The sequence below is a fragment of the Stenella coeruleoalba genome (genome assembly GCF_951394435.1).
Source record: "Stenella coeruleoalba genome assembly, chromosome: 9".
NCBI classification, from domain to species: domain Eukaryota; kingdom Metazoa; phylum Chordata; class Mammalia; order Artiodactyla; family Delphinidae; genus Stenella; species Stenella coeruleoalba.
The window spans coordinates 58,125,517-58,147,344 of NC_137155.1; the positions used below are offsets into that span (position 1 = coordinate 58,125,517).

General features: G+C 40.7%; 1 protein-coding gene across 7 annotated transcripts in view; it reads left to right on the forward strand.

Annotated features, from left to right (window-relative positions):
- Positions 1 to 21,828, forward strand: part of CREB5 (cAMP responsive element binding protein 5) — a 431,741-nt gene that overhangs the window by 317,880 nt on the left and 92,033 nt on the right. For all 7 annotated transcript variants that reach the window (XM_079931993.1, XM_079931994.1, XM_079931996.1 and 4 more), the window contains 2 exons: positions 8,880 to 9,006; positions 15,064 to 15,174. In XM_079931993.1, coding sequence (XP_079788119.1) covers positions 8,880 to 9,006; positions 15,064 to 15,174 — 238 coding nt within the window. The remainder of the gene's footprint in view (positions 1 to 8,879; positions 9,007 to 15,063; positions 15,175 to 21,828) is intronic.

Below are 21,828 nucleotides of genomic sequence, written 5' to 3' on the forward strand. Positions count from 1 at the left end.
TGCTGACTTAGAGCTGGGGGAAGGGGATGTTTGTAAGCGCAGGGAGCTCTCTGCCTCTCCAGAACATCCAGGCAAATGTGTTAGTGAAGGTTTTCATGAATTATTCATTTATGGGGAATGAATGCAAGCAGCAGTCACATGTAAATGACAAGGCTCATAATCAGAGTGCTACTTATTTGTCCTTAGGAAGCAAGGAAGAAGCTTATTAACAACTCACAAACAGGAAGACATTTTACTTAGATGTTTCTATGGAGAAGAAATTTGCCCCTAGCCAGCCAATAGATACATATCATTTATTTGAGCTTGCATTCAAAATCATCTTTTATTTTATGTCTTTTGAACTGCACTTACTTGCCTTTTCCAAGTGTACTTTATAAATAATTGATACAACTGAGAAGTTATTGGCTAACTGAAAAGCCATCTCTTCATGTCTTTAAGTCTGACCCATGGCTAAAGCCAAACTGTTCAGGCATTTAGGGTCTTTTATAAAGGGTCTTTATAAAGAGGCTTTAGCTCTTTACCAGGGAAAAAAAATCAGATTTTGAAACTGAATTTTTTTCAACAATAGTGCATCAGAAACCAATCCAAAAGTGTTTTTGGTTAACTTAAGTGAATCAAGCTGACTGCATGACTAATTCAGATTAATGGTGCAGAAATCAGTCATTAAAGAAGAAAAAAAAGATTGATTTACTAGTCTCAACAGAATGGCCATAAATTCGCATCTCCCCTTCTATCACTACTCTCTCTGTTTAAAACATTTGAAAGCACTAGTAAACATCTCCTCTGCCTGAGTAGATGCAGCATATATGCTATAAAACCCAGCAAAGGCTCCAGCAGGATGCAGCTCTGTTAGCTGTATGACATTTTATTACTACCATTGGCCCTCTTGTTGTCAGGCTTTCATTGAAAGAAAAAGAAGTTACATTTCCAAGATATCAGATATTACATCTATAAGATAAAAGCAGCAGTAATACAAAACTGATTTTTTAAAAAGAGGCCCAAATTTATTTTGCATGGTAAATTTAATTTCTGACATCCCTGGTGATAATGATTACAAAAGTGTTCTTGTCAATATCGGTAAATCAGTGCAAAGCAGATATGTTTAGTTGACCGTGGTGTGGGTGTCACTGGTACGTCTGAGTTCAGAGCTCTGAACATTATCAAGTGCAGCCTTATTGCAGGGCAGGCATCCAATTTTTAAAACATTATATAGATTAGAGAGAGATGAGTGTTCCTGAATTATTCATAGCCTTTTCTTATGAAATGCCCCAAATATAATTTCAAATGGAAATTAATTTAATTCATGCAAAAATAAATGGGTCTAGAACTCATCTGAAAGCTTGAGTTTAATCTAAGGGGCACTGAAAAAAAGTACGGATTACCTTGGAGTAACTAGTTATGCTTTTCAAGAACATAATTGGGTTATGTTAGGCTGTTAATGTACATTAGTTTCACTTAACGACTTGTAAATCAAGTTCTCGTTAGTTAGCAGAGATAATTTATTGAACACTGTTCTTGCCATGTTCATTGCTAGTCGAAGAGATCCTTGAAAACTATGTTTTCTTAATTCAAGAAGTAATTATTAAACACCTATTAGGGGCGTCTCTGGTGGCGCAGTGGTTAAGAATCTGCCTGCCGATGCAGGGGACATGGGTTCGAGCCCTGGTCCAGGAAGATCCCACGTACCGCGGAGCAACTAAGCCCGTGCGCCACAACTACTGAGCCTGCGCTCTAGAGCCCATGAGCCACAACTGCTGAGCTCATGTGCCACAGCTACTGAAGCCTGCGTGCCTAGAGCCTGTGCTCCGCAACAAGAGAAGCCACCGCAACGAGAAGCCCGCGCACGGCAACGAAGAGTAGCCCCCGCTCACTGCAACCACAGAAAAGTCCGCGTGCAGAAACGAAGACCTACTGCAGCCAAAAAAATAAATAAATAAAATAAAAATAATAAAATAAATAAATTTATTTAGAAAAAAACAACACCTATTAGGTATCATGTGCTTTCTTAAGTTTCAAGTATCTGCCTTGGTGAACAAAGCAGACACAGTGTCGGACTTATGAAGTGTATTGTCTAGTTGGGAGCAAGGCATTTTTAAAAATCACTCAAAATCGTTAATGAATTGGGAAGCAGAGATGGTAAACTCCAAGAGGCCATGAAACATATCTATTTTGTTTATCATCCTATTGTCACCAGTTGAACATTTGTAAATGAATTATTATGCAAGTGACCTAATTTGCCAAATAGGTTTTCCCCTCTGAAATAAAAGTGTATAGAGCCCAACACGTATTAGGTGCTTCATTGGTTTTTTGATGATTGATTGAATAAATGGTGATTAAATACTACTAGGGAAAAGTACAGGGTGCCTGAGAGCATGCCAAAAAAGGCCCCATCCTGGTGTGATTGCCCGGAGAAGGTTGTAGGATTACTTATGTCAAGGGTCTGGGGCAGGAAGGAAGATGGCGCTTTCATAAAGCTGGAATAAAGTCATTATGGCAGGTGTGTGTAGCCCAGGGCCGTGAGCTGGGAAGGCAGTGAGGGGCCAGATGGTTCAGGGCCGTGGAGCCGTGTTGAGTTCTATCACAAGGATATGGGTTTACTGGTATTGCTGATGAGCTAAAGCATTTGCCATTTTGCATTGGCTATTTTACTAGCTTTTCGGGACAAGATAGGGGCTAGGGGCTGGGTAGAGGATAGGATGCAGATACTAAGGCAAAATTCTCTTCCTGGACACCCAGAGGTCTATGTCACCAAAGGAAAAGTGGGGTGAGGGGTGGACAGTTCTTTCAAGGAGATTCCCGATCTTTATCAGAGGTCCTCCCTTGAGCCTGAGGAAGCTTTGAAAGGGAAAAATACATATTTTAATTGAATTCTGCTGATATTTTTGTGCCTTTTCTCAAGCTATTTCTACTTCATAGTAGAATTTCTACTTTCAAATTCCTCATTTGTTAAAAGAGGAAATACAGTATTTGCCATCCAACTTCAGGAGCTTGGCCATGAGACCTGGTACAGAGCATGAGCTCATTCTAAAAGATACAAGTAGTATGATGTCTTTTAGAATGTGGGCCAGATAGCTTTCTTGTTTTCCCAGTTATTGCTTCAGTTGGATTTTTGTCATTGTTTTCAGGAAAAACAAGAGACTGAGGACTGATCTCTGGGGAACTAGTTTGGTTCCATTTTGAGGAAATATTTTCAAGGATCCTTTCTGAGAAATACCGTGAAGTCATTTTGCAATTCTGTAAAATTGTTGGTGGGAGGAATCCATTTGCCTCCATAGAAAGGTTTGGGATTCTAAAGTTGATGGGTTTTAAAAGAAACATATAGGCGAGGAGTTTTGGACTCTTTTATATTTGTTAGATTGTAGTTGTTCAATTAAAGCTAAGGGTTGATGTTCTTTAAGATCCCAGCCTTACTCAGCGCTTTCACTGCCATGGGCCTGGCTTCGATCCCTGGCCGGGGAACTAAGATCCCACAAAAAGAAAAAACAAGAAAAAAAAAAAAAGATCCCAGCCTTAAGCCACAGTTTCTTGATTGAAGTATAGTAATTAATCTGTTGTTTGGTCAATGCTCCAGAATAATAATAACAAAAACAATCACAACTAATTTTATTAAGCATATTCAATATATTTAATATGTGATAACTCCTAATGCCCTGAGGTAAATCTCTCTATCACCTCATTTTACTCTGGAGGAAACGGAGGCACAGAGAGACCAAGTAACTTTCCCGAGGTTTCACAGCTAATAAGTGGCAGAGCTGAGATTCCAAGTTGGCAGACCAGCTCCTGAGCCCATGTGCTTCACTACCCCACTCTACAATGTAGTTAGTACTACAGGGAAGAAATTAACTATGCTGTCTTTCCATTTCACATTCTGCTTGATTATCCTGGCAATTTGCTTTCTTTACAAAAATAGGAATTTTAAAATCCCACTTAGGAGAAGAATGAGTAAATAAGCATTTCTCATTACAAACTTCCTCCTCTCAAGACTTAAAGAGTTTTGTATTCACCTCTTCAACTCTTCAGTCTCCCCATCCCAGACAGAGACCAGTTTGCTAAATTAGGCCACAACACTTCATTTAAGAAGGTCCAGAGGAAGCACATCTTTCTTCTCATAAGCAAGTACAAAGATAGCAGTCAACAAGGTTTCTCTAGTCTGTGTGTGAGATCGTGTTACATTTAAATGAGAGTGAAGTGTGGGCCCCATAGAATGGATTGGGTCCGTTTTTAAGCAATTTCTCTCACTTTTTAGGAACACCTTCTATTTGGAATTTAAGAACTAGGTGCTGTACCAGCTCAATTTCACTTAAGAGAGACACACTGAGCCCCTCCTATGTGCCAGGTGCCAGGTTAAGGGCTGTGGACGCACCAGTGAGCAGTAAAGAATACCCTTATCATAATGAAACATATAGTCTCACTAGGTTGAGAATATCTCATTTTCAGTTCGAGCCCTAGAATCTGAATTTGAGAGTTTCAAGGACCTGTAGTCTGATCCATTCACGAAACAGGTGATGAGAAGGAGAGCCTAAAAGCTAAGGAAGTTTCTTCTCCAGAGTCAGAAACTCTAATAGCAATGGCCTCTGGATCCCCTGCTGCTTGCCCACTCTTCCTGCCATTTTCTTGCTTTTCAAGCTTTTCTTCAGTCTGTCCCCCGCCCCGCAACACCAAGTTCTTTTGTTGTTATTTTTTTATCTGCTCAAGATTTCTTAGATGGCTGTGGTCTGATTTTGATGCTAATATTGATCTTCCAATTTTCCAACCTAATTTTCTTTTCATCATTCGCCTCTTCCCTTTGCCTGTCCACGTACCTGGCCTATCTGCCTGTCTTTAGAGTTTAATAAGCAATCCCAGGAGGTCGTGGATCTGGTGAAGACCTGGGAAAGAAGAGCAGTCTGCCGTGATCCTCCTGAGATCTTGCAAACAATAGCACTGGCCCTTGGCTCCTTAAAGATAGTTGGGCTTGCCCAAGGGCAAGGAAGACCAGCAGGCATCTTTACTGACATCCCTAGATTGGATAACATCCTTTGGAGGGAAAAACGAGGCCATGAAATCTCTCGCTGTGGTACCTATCATTCTGTTAAGGACGGTGAAAACACAGTCTGTCATCCCTGACATCGTAATTGAAAGAAAAGCTTACATAGATTTCAGCCATAAGCAGTATGTTTATACAAGTGTATAAAGAGGAATAATCTGTCAAGTTGGAAAACTCTTAATGCTGTGGGACTCAGTTTCATAATTGAACAATCCAATATGAGCTCACACATCTTACCTTGTTCCATGCCTCAATAATTTTTAGTAGAAATACTTTACCTAGAGGCATATGCTTATTAAAAAGGAGGCTCGGCTCGCTCAAAGCCTGGAATTAACTCATGGCAACAAGCCTGCACTGGAGAGAGACTGTTGGGTCTTTGTTTTCACAACTTAGCTGCAATTTGCCATCTTATTTTCAGAGCCTAGCTGATGTGTTGTTTGGGAAGTTTGGGTTTTTTTTAAAGGAAGAAAACATAATTTCACATGGATCAGTGACTTCTCATGTTAGCAATATTGCAGAATTTTACGACTTCATTGGAAAGTCCAGGGAGCAATGTGAATATCAAAGGAAATGGACCGTGGATTTATTTTAATATAAAAAAATCAATAACTTAGTTATGGGAGCCATCAAGGTGGGATGGGGACAGCCCTATATTGCAAGTTGAGAATAAGTCCTACTTCTTTTCATGACCCGTATGACCTTGGGCAAATTTAAATGTCTCTGAATTCAGCTTCCTCCTAAGTAAAATGGGAGTAATAGGACCTACCTACCACATTGCATTGTTTCAAGTCACATGAAGGTGAACATATTTAGAAAAGTATGAAGCAATGTATAAGTGCAATATAAAAAATTTTATGCAATGTATTACATAATTATTGTTTCTACATGCACAAAGGGAATCAGACAATTAATGCAAGTATTCCAATACCATTCTTGCTTCAGTGGTCTGAATATTCTGGACAAATGATTATTTCTCAGGCCAAGCTACATAATAACCCCATTCTAGTCCTTTGTATATCTAGTGATGGGTAGCCATAGATTTTTGTTTTTGCAGTTTTTGTAGTTTTAAAAACCTAAGCAAGAAGCCTAGAAAACTCCATTGGTTTTGCAGGTGGAGTTGGGGAAATTATTTACAGAATCTGGGTAAAACAATAATTCAAAATTATTCAGAATTCAAACATACAGATTTCTGTAATAACCATTTTTCCCTCTAAGTATACGTTGCTAATTGGCCTGATTGGTATCATTAGTAATTATTATTATAATCCCAAGGGAACCCAGTACCCTGAAAGCTTTTCTTAATTAATGAGGGAATACTTGATATTTTAAAATCTAGGAGACCTATGCATGGTGTGGAAATAACTGACCTAATAAGAACATTGAATTAAATAAAACATACTATTCCCCAATTATTCTGTACAACTGGGAGTTTTCCACAGTTTGGGGAAGAACGAAAACTTGTTTTAAATTTAATTACTTTTGCGTCTTCATTTACATCACCATTAAGTTGTTTAATTGATTTCTTTTTTTAAAAAATAGCCCATCAGTAAAAACTGATAATCAAGGTTACCATTAATATGTTGGGAACAAAATATAAATGATGATAATGTGTTGCCCTTGTTTATGAGGATGATACTGCACATCAGCATAATCTAATATTTTTAGTTGTCTTTCCTATAACAGTTTTTGCGTGTCCCTAACTGTCTGCACTCAAAGCATTACCTCTGGTGACTAGGGGAACAGATATATGGTAGAAGACTGTCTGTATGTATAGATTTATGTATCTATATGCATGCATGCATGTATGTATAGATGTCTGTCTCTATCTATGTGGATATCTTTAGATGAATGGTTGGATGGATAATTAACTATCTGTAGGGTTTCATTATGAAAGTGGGGAGTTCAGATTATTAATCTTGTACTTAGAGGAACTGACCATTATTAAATATTCTGTACTTTGATATATAGCTATTTTCTTTTCAGCAAAGGTCCCAAACAAAACATTATAGAATACAAAATAAATGTCTGATGACTGAGCAGCATTTTATACCTCTCTGACTGAGCTCTTCACCTCTGAATGACATAGACTTTAAGACCCAGTGACATTACAACTACAGAATTTTGGACCAGTTGAGACCAGCAATTTCCTAGAATTGTAAAAGCTGAAGGGCCTTCAAAGGCCTTACTAATCCTTACTGTTCATCCATCCTCCAGAGATCCCAAGGGTACATGCCAAGAAATACCCATAGTACTTCATTTGCTTTTCTGAGAACACTCATTTCATTGTTACAAGCTTCTTCTATTAGCCTATCTATGTAACCACTCACACACATTCTATTAATAGAACTGGTTGTAATTTGTGTACATCTCCGTAAACTCTGTGTAAAGGTTTTATATATTTTTTATATTTTCATATATACAACTTCCTAAACATAAATCTAGGACTAATCTAGGACTAATCCTTCTATGATGTGTGTAACTCTGATAGCAAGCTATGTTTCCAAGGGACCTTTCAGGCGAAAAGAACAGAAAACTTAATCTTCTTTGGAATCGTAACAGCAATGCGAAGGAAGAATATCTTGGCATTCTTTTTCCCAGTTTAGGCTCCATGAGTCACCCATGGGAGGCAAATGAGCTCCAAAGAAAAGGCTCTTCATCCTACCCTTCCCTGAAACACAGGAAGGCGTTGGCCTGCAGAGAACGTCTCTCGGCAATCCTTACCCAGCGCTTAGCATGAGGGATTTTTTTTTTTTTTTTTTTAAGAAAATACATTAATTTGGGAGGCACAAGTTTCTATCACGGCATTCAGGATAAGATGGTTTAACATGGAAGACTCAGAGGTCCTGAAGGGTGTTTGTTTATTTTGTTTTATTTGTTTGTTGTTAAGTCTTTACTTCGATGGTTTGACATTTATACAGCTCCCCAGAGCGAGAGCATCAGGAGATTGAGAATCTAGCCAAGGAGGTCACTTGTTTGCCATTTTTAATAAACACAAATAATTCCCTTTTTCCCTCAGTCCCATATTCCCTGCCTCATTAAATCAATTTAAGACCCTTAAATTTTTTTCTGGCAAATTGAAGCAAAAGAACTGTGTACTCCCCCAAGGAATGCTTACCCAAGTCCTGCAGGTCAGGCCGAAATCAGTTTCTGTCAAACAGCCTAACACCTCGAGCTATTATGAAATGAGGGATTGGTAATTGGGGGCTGGGCTCCAGACTTGCCTTGAGAAAGGCTCGTTGCATTGCTGTGAACCATAATCTAGCTACTTTGGTTTGTGACCTGCGTTTGTTGGGGTTTTTTTTCCACTCAAAGTAGAGAACTGTGAAAAAGTCAAAATGGATTTCTATTGGGAAATTATGAATGAAGTTGACTCTGCAAATCCAGATAGTGAAAGTATATCCAGAGCAAAGCCAGGCAGGCTTCCAGGCAGTGGTGTGAGAGAGTGTGGATAAAACAAATGTACACAGATCTCAGGCTCTAAGGTCCTCCAGAGGGCAGAGGCTTCAGAGTAAACACACAGGATTTCACCACCAGGTCCCTTTCCTGAGATGCAAGGTTGTAGGAGATTTACCGGCGTGTTGTCTCTTGAATATCAGTTAGATAACAGAGGTCAGGAAATGGACTGGAATTTGATGTATTAACTAGGAAGTAGCAAAGGAAGCCAGGCTTGTATTTCATTTGTTATTATTTCCCTAATATCCTTAATTATGTGGCTCCCATCAGGGGATCTGATCTGCTGCTCATGTAATGGTGTTGTCCCCGCTGGCTCTGGACATGGGAAACAGGCAGTGAATCCCCTGATCAGGGCATTGAGAATAATGTTTGCTATTTTTTTCTTTTTTTTTGTTCCCAGGCCTGTCCCAGGCTCTCTATCTTCTCTGCTCCATCTTCACAACAGACAGAGACAGCCCATGCCAGCCTCCATGCCAGGGACCCTGCCCAACCCTACAATGCCGGGCTCTTCTGCCGTCTTGATGCCAGTAAGTGCTTCTGACTTGTGCCGAGGTTGCCCCATTTGAAAGAGTACAGGAAGAACTGAGATCTAAGCTGACAGGGAAGAAAGTGGCTTCTTCTGGATGGAGACTTGAGCTGGGTGCCAGTCTGCTTTGAGTGCCTTGCTGTGCATCCCTAGGCATCTTGCTGGCTTCTCCATCCTACAGTGCTTCCCTAATGAGGCATGGTTCCATCTTCCTGCTGGTGACAAGAGAGCTTGTCATACCCAGGGAATGGAATTTGTCCAGGGACACGGGATTTTATGACTACTCCAAAGCCTATAGCTTGGGCTACATACAGAGTGTCATTAAATTGCCAATGAGTGGTCTAGCCAGGACTCAGAGTGATAATTAGAATAATAACAATAATAACGATGGTACATAATAACTGCTAACACGTATCCGTGTGTATCATGTTCTGTTAATCACGTTAGCAGCGTTTATTGAGGGCTTACCGTGTGCCAGTCACTCTCTAAGCATTTCATCAACATGTGAAACAACCCTCTCAGGTAGGTACTAATACTATCCCATTTATTTGAATGGAGAAAGTAAGGTAATAGCTTGCTTGGCTGAGAAGTAGAGTAGCTGAGTTTTGAACCCAGGAATTCTCTCTCAGCCACTACATGATCCATACATTCTCTCCTTTCCCTCTCACAACAAACCTCTGAGGTATGCACTGTTATTACCCTCATTTTGCAGATGAGGAAACTGAGGCACAGGAGGCTAAGGAAATTGGTTAAGTGACTAAGTCACTAAGAGCTAGTGAGTGACAGAATCAGGATTTAAATCCAGGTGGTCTGGCTCCTGAGTCTACCGGCGTACATGATATTATACTGCCCCTTCTGAAAACAACAGATTCATGTAGAACGCACATACAGACTGTTTCAGAGCAAACCTTGCTCTCCTGCCGCGGGATCCCCACCCCGTACATCGTCATCCTCCCTGGCATTGTGCTTCGGTGCACATGGCTGGTGTTATGATTTACAGGGCCATAAGGTTCTGAAAAGCCTTAGAGGTGATATGACAATTCAATTAAAACCCTCCCACAATAATATCAGGAATGTTTTGCAGAGTATTTTTAGCATTCTAAGGAACTGTCTACATTTGCTGTTTCATTTTGTCCTCACAGCAGTCCTGTGGGAATATGATCGCAGTCATTATTGATATACTTATTTTACCAATGAAAAGCTGAAGAGTCAGACATTGAAGGGATTTGTCTAATGTCACACAGCTTGTAAGGGAAGAGTCGTGACTAGGACGCACACTCACCTCATGCTGAACAGCCCAGATCATCCCAGGATGAGCAATTTGCTCATTTATCCAAGTGGAAGCAGGGGCGTGGAGAAAGCCTTGGTGGCCCAATTGTAGAGACATGGACCTGCCCACTGTAAGTATCAGGTAGTTCAGGCTAGAAAGATTCTTTGCAAAATTGGGTCAGAAGGACAAGTGAGCTGACTGACTTTACCTGCACCGCTCACCTTAAACATCTTTAGGTAAAGGAAAACAGCACCACCAATGCTGTGATGCTGGGTTTCATTCAACCCCACTAATTGCATGGAGACTTCTACCACAAGCCATCTTCATCCAGGCTTTAAATCCTTCTCGTCCAAAATAGTTTCCTTTCAGGAATTCTATGCATTGTCCAGAAAAATATCACTACAATGACCTTTTTTCCCTGTTTGACTAAACTGTGTTCCATTCCCAGGGGCAAAGGTGGGACATTTAGGGTGAAAAGACCCAGAGAAAAGCGTGCCTGGCCCTGGTTTCTACCACATCACTTCATTGTACAACTTGAAATAATAGAGGAGTTGAACAGAAAAAGAGTCTTTGGGTCTTACCTGGTGGTCCAGTGGTTAAGATTTCGCCTTCCAACGCAGGGGGTGTGAGTTCGATCCCTGGTCGGGGAGCTAAGATCCTACATCCCCGTGGCCAAAAAACCAAAACATAAAACAGGAGCAGTATTGTAACAAATTCAATAAAGACTTTAAAAAAAAATGGTCCACATCAAAAAAAAGAAAAAGAGTCTTTAAAGTTTTAACAGAGAAGTCAATACACTTGAAATTTTTAAAAAATGTTGATGCGTCAGAATAGAAGCGAAGGATCAGGTGCATGGTAAAGAGCCAGTGTAGATAAAGAGAGTCAGGAGTTCCCAAGCCCATGTCAGCGATGTGTACAGCTGTCATGAAAATAGTGTCAATCTAGAGCAGTGATTCTCAACTGTGGACAGTTTTTTACTCCAGGGGTTATTTGGCAATATCTGAAGACACTGTTGGTTGTCACAACTTTGGGAAAGTGCTACTGGCATCTAGTGGGTAGAGGCCAGGGATGCTGTTAAACATTCTGCAATGCGCAGGATAGTTACGACGACAAAGAATTATTTGGCCCCAAATGTCAGTAGCGCCAAGGTTGGGAAATCGTGATTCGGTGTGACACTGATGTAGCTCAAGAAAATTAACACAAGGTATCTAAAAGCATATCCTAAGAGTTCTAGGCCCTAGAAATCTGGGCCTTTTCTTCCTTATTATCAAGTTGCCAGCCCTTGCACTGTAATTTTGGCTTGTCAAGTGTGGTCTTTCCATAGAGTTCTTGCCCTGAGAAATCATGCTTCCTGTGGCATAAAAGATTAGTTTATGTCTGTAGGTGAAGGTGAGATTCTTAACTGATCTGTAGTGCACGCTGTCAGGCTACGTATTTCACAAAGCTCTAGGTCAGAAACAAATGATGAATTTGTTCATTCATTTATTTATTTTGTAACATTTTGTTGAGCACCTGCCATGGAGCAAGCCCTGTGCTAGATGCTGGCATGTGGTGAAGAAAAAGGCGGGCGTTGGCTTCCAGCACTTCACCGGGTCGTGATTTCTGATCTTGAAAGTCAAATGCCGAAATAATTTGGGAATACGAACACCCATTTGTAATTACAAAACCCCAGTGAACCGCAGGCATTTTAGCTCCTGTTTTCCAGTTTGTTTCAAGGGAAAAGAAGAAGCTCAAAAAAAGGTGATATCCTTTCCCTGGATGTTTTACCTACAGTGCTCAATGTCGCTTAGTATTTAGCAAAGCCACTCCCATCTTCTGGCCTCTTAATTCTAGTCCACTCATTAAAGCCACACTCACGGGCAGAGCGTTATTAGCACAAAGCACTGAATGGTTGTTTTAAAGAGGCTCTTGCTAACCCCCTATAATTACTTAGGTGGAAAAATGCAATTTTTTAAGGTAGGAAAATCAGCCTGTTTTCAGTATTTTGTTTAATTAGTCAGTCATAAGGTAGAAAGGGTCCTAGACTGTAATTTTTCTGAAGAGTAGGAAGCGTGGCTGACTCTGGATCAAGAGGCAGCAAGCAGGCTACTCTCACTTCTTTGTAGAACATGATGGCTACAAAGCATGATGGAAGACGCTGGATAATCATGTGTCCTTCTGAACCATGCTCCTTTAGGAAACTGAAAGCCAAAGCTCCTTTGGACTTGATTTCCCTCTAGGAGAAGGTCACTAATTGGAATAAAGTGTTGAATCCTATTCCGACTCTCCTATCCCCTAGCCTCTGGAAGTGGGAGTTATAAAATAATAAGCATTTTTTAGAGAAATCTCCGTGACTTAACAATGAGAGTACACAGATGTACTTTATGACACTGAACTGTACACTTAAAAAGAGTTAAAATGGTAAATTTTATATTATGTATATTTTACCATGATTTAAAAAAAATTAGACTACCCAGGCTGCCTGGAGATTTAGAGGAATATGAGAGTGAATACAGTTGGCCCGCCGTACCTGTGGGTTCCATATCTGCAGATTCAACGAACCATGGACTGAAAATATATTTTTTAATACCAGAAAGTTCCAGAAAACATCACTTGAATTTGCCAAGTGCTGGCAACTATTTACATAGTATTTACATTGTATTAGGTATTGTAGATAATCTGGAGATGATTTAAAGTATAAGGGAGGATGTGTGTAAGGTTTATGCAGTTACTATGCCATTTTATATAAGGGCCTTGAGCATCCTTGGATTTTGGTATCAGAGGTGGGTCCTGGAACCAATCCCCAGAGGATACTGAGGGACAACTCTATTTTATTTTGTTGAATTGGTGCTGCAAAAGGTTTTGCTAGAGTGCTCTAGAAAGTTCTCCCTCATTAAGTAGCTCCTTTGGAAACAATATTCATACATTGCTAGATAACTGATAAGCTAATTCTGGCCAAGGTAAGGCTGATGGTGCTTTGCTGTGACAGGAAATGTGCCCCCAGTCATTCATGAGAGGCTTTAGGCAGGCACCTCTGCTAATCCACACATGGGTGTCATAACTATACTCCCCCCACCCCTGCCCTTGGGGTGGACACAGCAGGAATTGCAGTGATAGAGTCCCAACAATGGTAAAGGGTCATTTAGTTCAACTATTACTCTCAACTCTTCTTTGTGAGGTTTCCATCCTCCACACTTTGACAAACTCCAGTGATAAGGAACTCTGTATTTTCTAAGACTACTTAGGCTAACTGAGCAGAAACCTGGTTCCCTAAAATTTCCAACCATTGTTTTCATTTCCATCCTTTGGCAAATGGAAAAACTCTTGCATTGAAGAAACTATTTTCCCCCCTGAGGAAAGTCGAATTATTTTCTGTGGGATTTCAGTATTAAGTATTTATTAAGCATTATTCTAGTTCTTCAAAAAGTGCTAATTTTCTACTAAACAGAAAATATGAATCAGACGCACCCTTCCTTGACTGAAATAGAGATTTTGCTGTATTTACTTTTTAACAGGGACGTGCCCCGGAGACAAAAGAAATGAAATTGAGTTATTTGTAGTGAGGTGGATGGACCTAGAGTCTGTCATACCGAGTGAAGTTAAGTCAGAAAGAGAAAAACAAATGCCGTATGCTAACACATATATATGGAATCTAAGAAAAAAAAAAAAAAAGGTCATGAAGAACCTAGGGGTAAGATGGGAATAAAGACACAGACCTCCTAGAGAATGGACTTGAGGATACGGGGAGGGGGAAGGGTAAGCTGGGACAAAGTGAGAGAGTGGCATGGACATATATACACTGCCAAACGTAAAATAGATAGCTAGTGAGAAGCAGCCGCATAGCACAGGGAGATCAGCTCGGTGCTTTGTGACCACCTAGTGGGGTGGGATAGAGAGGGAGGGAGGGAGGGAGGGAGACGCAAGAGGGAAGAGATATGGGAACATATGTATATGTATAACTGATTCACTTTGTTATAAAGCAGAAACTAACACACGATTGTAAAGCAATTATACTCCAATAAAGATGTTACAAAAAAAAAATGCCAGAACTCAATTCAGATATTTGAATGTTAATTCTAGACACTAGGGCAGGCCAGCAGGACAGTGGGGGTCATCGATCACGAGTCTTCAGCACCCTGACTGCTTTCTTCACCTTTCCAGAGCCCTAGCCCTGCTGTGAGGCCTAAAACTGCTCCGGTGTAGTCAGACACGGTTAACAGGGAACAGAAGATGTTCCAGGGGCAGCAGCTCAGATACCTCTGCTGAATCATTTTGATTGTGGTCGTGAGTTAGAGAGACAGGAAGACACGTCATCTTTAAGAGGGTGGCTTTTTAAATGAATTTTTTCTTATTGCTAAAATGATTCACGTTTCTGTATAAAATTTAGAGTGAACAAAAGAGCCACAGATAACCTGAGATAACCATTTGGTATATTCTGTATCCTTCCAGCATTTTTCTGTGCATACGTTATTCTGTGTAGCTATAAAAATAAGCATGATGAGTAGTATTTGGAGTGTTCGCAAAAGTGGAAGTATTGCATACTTTTGTTTGGAAATGATCTACCATGACAACACGTAGCTCTCTTTGGCATCGGGCGTATTCTCTAGAAGGCGCAGCTTTGGATGATTCTTTGATGTGCGTGAGTCCAAGGCTCAGGAGTATATTGTTTACCCTTCAGCAAACCACAGGCTTTGCCGGGAGTTATTCACAGAAATTCTAAACGATCCATTTGAAAGAGAAATGCAGCTTTGTCTATGACCTAGACTGCCTTTCTCAGACTTCTGATCCTGTTACTTTCCTTTCTCTTAGATGGAGAGACAAATGTCAGTGAACTCCAACCTCCTGGGAATGCAAGGTCCAAATCTCAGCAACCCCTGTGCTTCTCCCCAAGTCCAGCCGATGCATTCGGAAGCCAAAATGGTAAATAACAGTTATAATCATCCTTTTTGTTATTTCACGACGTTTTCTTTCTTTTGATTTCTGCTCTGACTTCCAGACTTCAGTTAATTCAGGTAGATGGCTCTGTCTTTGTTTCAGTGAATAGGTCTTTCTGTGGAAAAGCTGTGCAGAGCTTGGCTCTCTCTTTGAGGCTATTTGTTACTGAACCTTGGCGTCGGATGCTCACATAACAAACATTGGACCAGCATGTGGCCTTAGTGAAAGAGACTTTTGGAAGTTTGGGGAGATCCATAGGAGTTGAGGAGGGATGCACCCAAGTATGTGTGTATTTGCTCAGAAAGTGAAATTAGCAAAAACAATCCAGAGTTTCTCTCCTTCGAGGTAGTCACAGTTTCAATGCCACTCTTCCTGTCCCCACGGCCACCAAGACAGACATGTGATTTTTAAGCGCATACTACTATGAAAATATTTTTCAGTTTTTGTTATAGTCAGATGTGACATTGAGCTGAAAGGACCAGTGCCTTGTTTTCTCACGGGGTAACTGCAGGTCATGCTGAAATGTGTGATTTCAGGTGACAACTTCAGTGACTTTTAACGTATGAGACTGATGTGCAGTAAGGTCAGTCCTTCCAATCAAAGTGATAGATTCATGCATTTCTGTTCTACCAAATATTAATAAAAGCAATGCCTGTCGATCTTGGCCGTATAAAGTAAATTTGCTGGTTATATTTACTGGAGTTACTTGAAGTAGGTCATTCAGTTTTCGTACAAATTCTGACACCACAGTTAGTAAGGTATCAAATGTCAACAAAATACACTGCAGCAAAGTTTTTAGTATCTGCTGTTGGATCGATAGCTTTTGCTAGGAGTTGGGAGATTTATTTGGTTTGCTGACTGACAGCGTCAGGGACCCTGTCTAATGGCTGGGGTGAGGATGTTATTGACATCTCTGAAAATTAGCCATCCATACCCAGTGACTTCGTTTTCAATGGCAGCAAGTTTTTTTGGCGCCTGCTTTGGTCACGTTCTCTTGGAAACTTCACTCATTTCACTTGCAGCTTCTCAGCCCAAGGAAGCAACTGAACTCCCAGTGTTGGCTACGTTGAGCAAATAAAATCTGTGGTTGGGAGAGTTCTCTTTGCTGTGCCACAGTCCCTGTGACATGCCAGATGGCGCCGGCACCTTCAGCAAAGCTCGTTAAATCTTTTTGGAATCGGCAAATATTTTTTCAACTCAGGCCCTGCTGAGCCAAAACAAATACTTGCTGGCAGAGTAAAGTCCAAACTGGCATCTGTTTTGGAGACCAGAGTAATGCCATTTACATTTTTTTTAAAGGAAAATAAAAAATGAATTGTGACGGTACTTAAGAAAAAAATAAAATTAAGTTATTCATGTGTATGAATAAGTGTTCTGGGTCTAAGCATCAGATGCTACTCCTCCAGCTGGATTATTTCGGAATCACCTAGTTTAGTTCAGGGTCTGTGTCCCTTTTGAGGGACCTGCCAGACAAACTTGAGGTAGATTCTAAAGCACAATTCCAAAGCAACTTGCCCTGCAGTTGAGTTTCATTGGATTTTACGCCACCACTTGACTCTGAAGTGTCCTGCCCCTCTTCTTGCTGGCAAAGAAGGAAAATGCTTCCAAAGGGAGTACAGGTTTCTAGTTATTTACATGTATGAAATAAAAACGTACGATATGGCAGATTAATAGTGAATGATATCAGCAGGAGACAAAAGGGAGAATTGGGCTGTACTTGTAAAAATAGCGTGACCCTGTGAATGTTCGTCGAGTTAAATGTTGAGCAGGCATACTCCTCTGCTGATTCATGTTCTAAGTGAATGACTATTTCCAGATCCATGGTGTCTGGGCAAACCAACTGTATCATGAAGTAGATACAGCTTTTCCCCCTGCTCCAAACTCCCACGCCTAACCCGGGTATTGCCAATACAAATATGGATTACTGTTAATCCAAAGGGAAAAATTGTAATATTGGCCACTTATATTTTGGAAGAAGAGCATTTACCTAGTAGCTTGGAAAAGCGTTAAGTGAATGACTTTTAATACATTACTGAGCGTCCCTATTCTGATTTCTGCTTGCTTTATTCACTGGAGAAACCTGTCATTGCCATCTACTAACCGTACAATATTTTCTAGCAGCTTTGGTTTACTTAGATGAAAAGCTTTTATAAAATACAACGTAGAGAAGGAAAAAAATCTTCCACAATGTTAATGTCAGCCAGAGCCTCCCCAGGTTTCTCAGAGCTATGGGCTTTGTTGTTCTATGCCTAATTTTCTTCCTGTGTAAGACTAGAATGGATTCCAGATTTCAACTAAGACTCTGGTTTCGCTGTTTTCAAGGACTTTTCCAAAGGTCACACATGGGCTATTGTGATGAAGGCGCTGTGTGGGGTGTGTTCTCAGAGCACAAGAGAAAGCAGAGAGCTGCCTGGGAGGTGTTGCCTACCTCACAACGCTGCAGACCTAGTCTCCTGGGAATGGTGCTGTCAGAGTGTCCGCTTTACACTCCCTCTTGGCCACTGACAAAAGCCATCATCCTGAATCTCTGGGGAAACTCAGAGGTCCTCGAGGTGGACAAAAGCTGTAGACAGGATTGCTTTACAGGTACAGTTTTATTAGAAGCTGTCTGACAAGTGATGGCTCAGTAGAAGACATCCATTTTCTTTGCCCCAAATCGGTCACTTCTGTTGTGGAAGAGAGCAAAATAGGTGTCCCCAGTAAGCTCCATCTTGCATTAGCCTGCAACATCTTAAATCAAAATCATACATGTTCTTCTTTGGATTTAATGTGTATTAGTATCAAGCAGTGCACTTCAATGTATCCAAGCTGATTTGATCATAAGTCTGGCAGATAATAATTTCGTTTTATGGATCTTTTTCTGAAGAATTAAGCCAAGAAGCATATAACTTCACAATTATGCAAGTGAATATGTGCATATTGGGTTTCGTTTGGGGGTCAGAGCAGACTCAGAGCTGTGAGAGCCTTCCATCTTTGCAACCACACAGAGAGGTAGGCTCTTCCTTCCAGATTCCTGGGATCGGTGGGTGTCTTCCCTGAAAATGGGGTCGGCTAGGAGGAAATTCACTGGATACCTGATGGACAGTTTTAACACTCAATGGGGAGAGAGAGAGAGAAAGAGGAGGATGAGCAGAGAGAAGTGGAAAAGGGGAGGAAGAAGGAGACAGAACAGGTAGGAAATGCAAACCAGACTGGGACCCGTTTTTCTAGCCTTTGCTGGGTGCGAGTGATTCTGCAATGATGTGGATGTGCTGCCCTCAGAGTTATGTAGATTTGTGTTCATTTCTAGCTGTGAGAATTAGACCAATTCTATCTAACTTTGAAAAAGGTTTTCCTTTTCTTCTTTTTAAAGAAGTCAATAATAGGGTTGGAAACTACATAAGGGGTGGGGAGAACTTGTCCATACACCTGTCTTGAGTCTCATTAATGATGAGATGACAACTCTCATATTGGAACTGATTAAAATGAGGACGGCATATAAACAATTCATGGAGGGCTCTGGCCACTCTGCCCAGATTCCACCTTCAGTTTGGATAGGGGTAGGAAGCCCAGGAAGTATTGATACCAGTGAGAAGGTATGTATAGCTGCGACCTGATTTTATTCTCAGGACAGCCCCGTAAGAGGGATATTGTCCCCATTTTACAGCTGAGGCAACTGAGGCTCCAAGAGGTTAAAAAACTGGCCCAATGACACATCACTTAGCAAAAGCTAAAGTCTCAGACTCTGATGACAAAGCTTTTCCGTCACAACATTGATCCTTTGATAAAAATACACAGCTTCCAGGTATCAGTAACCAGATGATTAAATCAAATTCTTTTTAGGTGAATTTATATATACATACTAACGGGAGACAAGGATGGCAAGGATAGTTTAGATCTCCAGATAACCTGGAAAAAATGTGGAGGGGTTGTTTAGTTAAACAACTAAACTTACCTCTTGGTTTAACCAGAGCTCTGTGGCTTCACTGACTGCTCCAGCCTCACTGCCTCTTATTCAAACACATTTTAATCATGACATTTCTTGTTTTACATGTGTGTCTCCCGCACTTGATTGATTGGAAGCTCCTTGAAAATAATCCTTGCATTGTGTAAGCTCCGTGTACTGAGAAAGGCCCCATGAATGAGAACTGAATTTAATTGAGTTGAGTTGAATTAAAATTATGAGAAGGAACCAAACCCTAGCCCTGGAAATCAGGGTGAGATGGAGTGAGTAGGGGGTACAGGTGGGGCTAAGAAGGAGAGGATAAAGTGTGTTAAATGTTAAGCTAAGTATTCAGCTTGTAAAGAGGAGCTGACGACATTTGATGTGTTTGAAAGACATCTAGAAACAATATCCGTCATAGTTTTTCCTTGCGAGGAAAGCAATATGTCTGTTCCTTAGAAAACAGAACTTGGAATATCATTGCCCTCCTAGGAATTGAGAGCAATCAATACTAAATGCTGTTTCTTCCACTGTGGTGGATTGATTGTGCTGTATTTTGGTCACCTACTGTCAATACCTCATCCACAGTTAGGTTTGCAGTTTATTCAATGAATACATAAATATATACGTTAATGAATGAATGAAAGAAACCAAAAGGATTGAGAGTCAAGACCTTTGAGAGATGCAGGGCACTGAGTGAAGAACTTGCCCAATTCCTCATTTCACAAGTGAGGACACCAAACCTGGTAAAGACTTAGGGAGATCAAGCCATCATTTAAACACAAAGCTGGGCTCCAACAAAGGCCTTCACGCTTCTATCCAGAATTGTGCTTTTTCCACCAGCTGTACTGATAAATTACGAACAGTGCTTCTTTTTTTGGCTCATGGTTTCCTCCTGGCAGATTGGCAGACAAGAAAACTGGGGTGGTAGAGTCAGCAATCCATGGTTAAATCTCTACTTTGTTTTGAATGTCAACCTGGGTGTGTTTGTGTTTGCCTTTCCCCTCCCTAATTATCGAGCTGGATAACTGTTCGCCTACAGTGCCCGTTGGCCACCCACTGTCCAACAGATAAATCACAGAGAAGCCTGGCTCCATATGGAGTTGCCTGGAAAGTTTATACACATGAAAAGACAGTCTCCAGGTAACATCTCTCTGGCACTCTTGAGAAATGCCGTTCTGCGATTTGCCTATTTGCTTTAATCATCCCCAGCTTCACTTCCTAAGTGTCCAGGAATAAAAAAGCAGTGAATAAATAGGCTGTCTGCTTCTCAGAAGCTTTGTGGAGAGGCAGGAAATGCTGTTGACTTGACAGACACTCTCTTCTCATTAACTTTCGAATCATGCCAGCAGCTATGTGTCCCCGTAGCCAGTGATCAAAACGCGATGATGGGCTGAACCAAGATGACCACCCTTCAGAATCATTCTCCCTCTGTGCTGTGAAAAACCACTGTCCAATATGCAGGTGGATAGGAATTAGGTAAGATTCTATGACAACAATCACGAAAATCTACACTGTCACTAATATGTATGATGGATCTTATTTTAAGGGCAATTTGCCTTCTTAGAACACCATGGTAGAAAATAATAATTGTTAACAGTAATTAATCACTTGTGTATGTGGCAGAAATTATGTTAAGCATCTTGCAATATATTATCTCATTTAATTATCCAAACAATACGCTTAGGGAGGTACTGTTCTTAATCTCATTTTATAAATGAACTGAGAGGTTGAATAACTTGTGAAGAACAGACAAGCTGGTAAAATATGGTGCTGGGATGTGAACCCAGGCATTGGGCCCTTGGTCCTGACCGTAAACCGTAATGTTTTGCCAGCAGTGGGGATGATCGTCCTATGAGTTCATATTAGTAGAGCACTTTCCAAAGTGCTTCCATGTACATTGTCTCCTCGGAGCCTCATAGCAATCCTCTAAGGTCAACAGGGAATTATTACTATCCTCATTTTATAGACACAGAGAGGTTCTAAGTGACTTTTCCAGCATGATCCAGTGGCATAACCAGGCCCTGAGCCCAAGTCTTCTTTGATTTTTGTCCTGTTTCTACTATATCATGCTGACCCTGGAGTCCCCATGATAACTTATCCCGAATTGAAGCAAGTTCTTACAAAAGCGAAATTCAGTGGTGTTAAAGTATCAATAAGATGAAGCTCAAATTAATAGCTAGGCCCAGCCACCTAACTACTAGCTTCTCTAGTTCTCGTCATCTAAACACCAGAGAGAAGGCTGATTCATATTTCTGTCTGGCCAAGACAACTGCTGAATTAAAGAACGAAAAGCAACAACACAACTCTAAGAGCTAATACAAGCCCTGACTCCTTTCTCTTGGCTGGAAGTATAAACTTTCACATGCCATTACCACTTCGCCCGTTTAAACTGTAGGATGTTTAATTTAGGAATATATTGTGTGGAGTTTTGTGGTACAATGTAAGTGATTAGATTATGAGATCACTGATAAGAGCTAGCAACCATGTATTTATATTTCTACAGAACAGAATAAATTCCTACAGCATTTACATTCCGTGTGCTGATCAGGATCCCAAACACGTGGGATTATACATTTGATTATATTTGTTTTGAAAATGAGAATTTGAGAGATTAGCAATTGCTTATGAATCACCAAATTCCAGAGCAGGAAAGGATTATATTGGCAAAATTCTTTCCTTTGAGAAACAAAGGTCTGAAGTTCAAGTTAACAGCT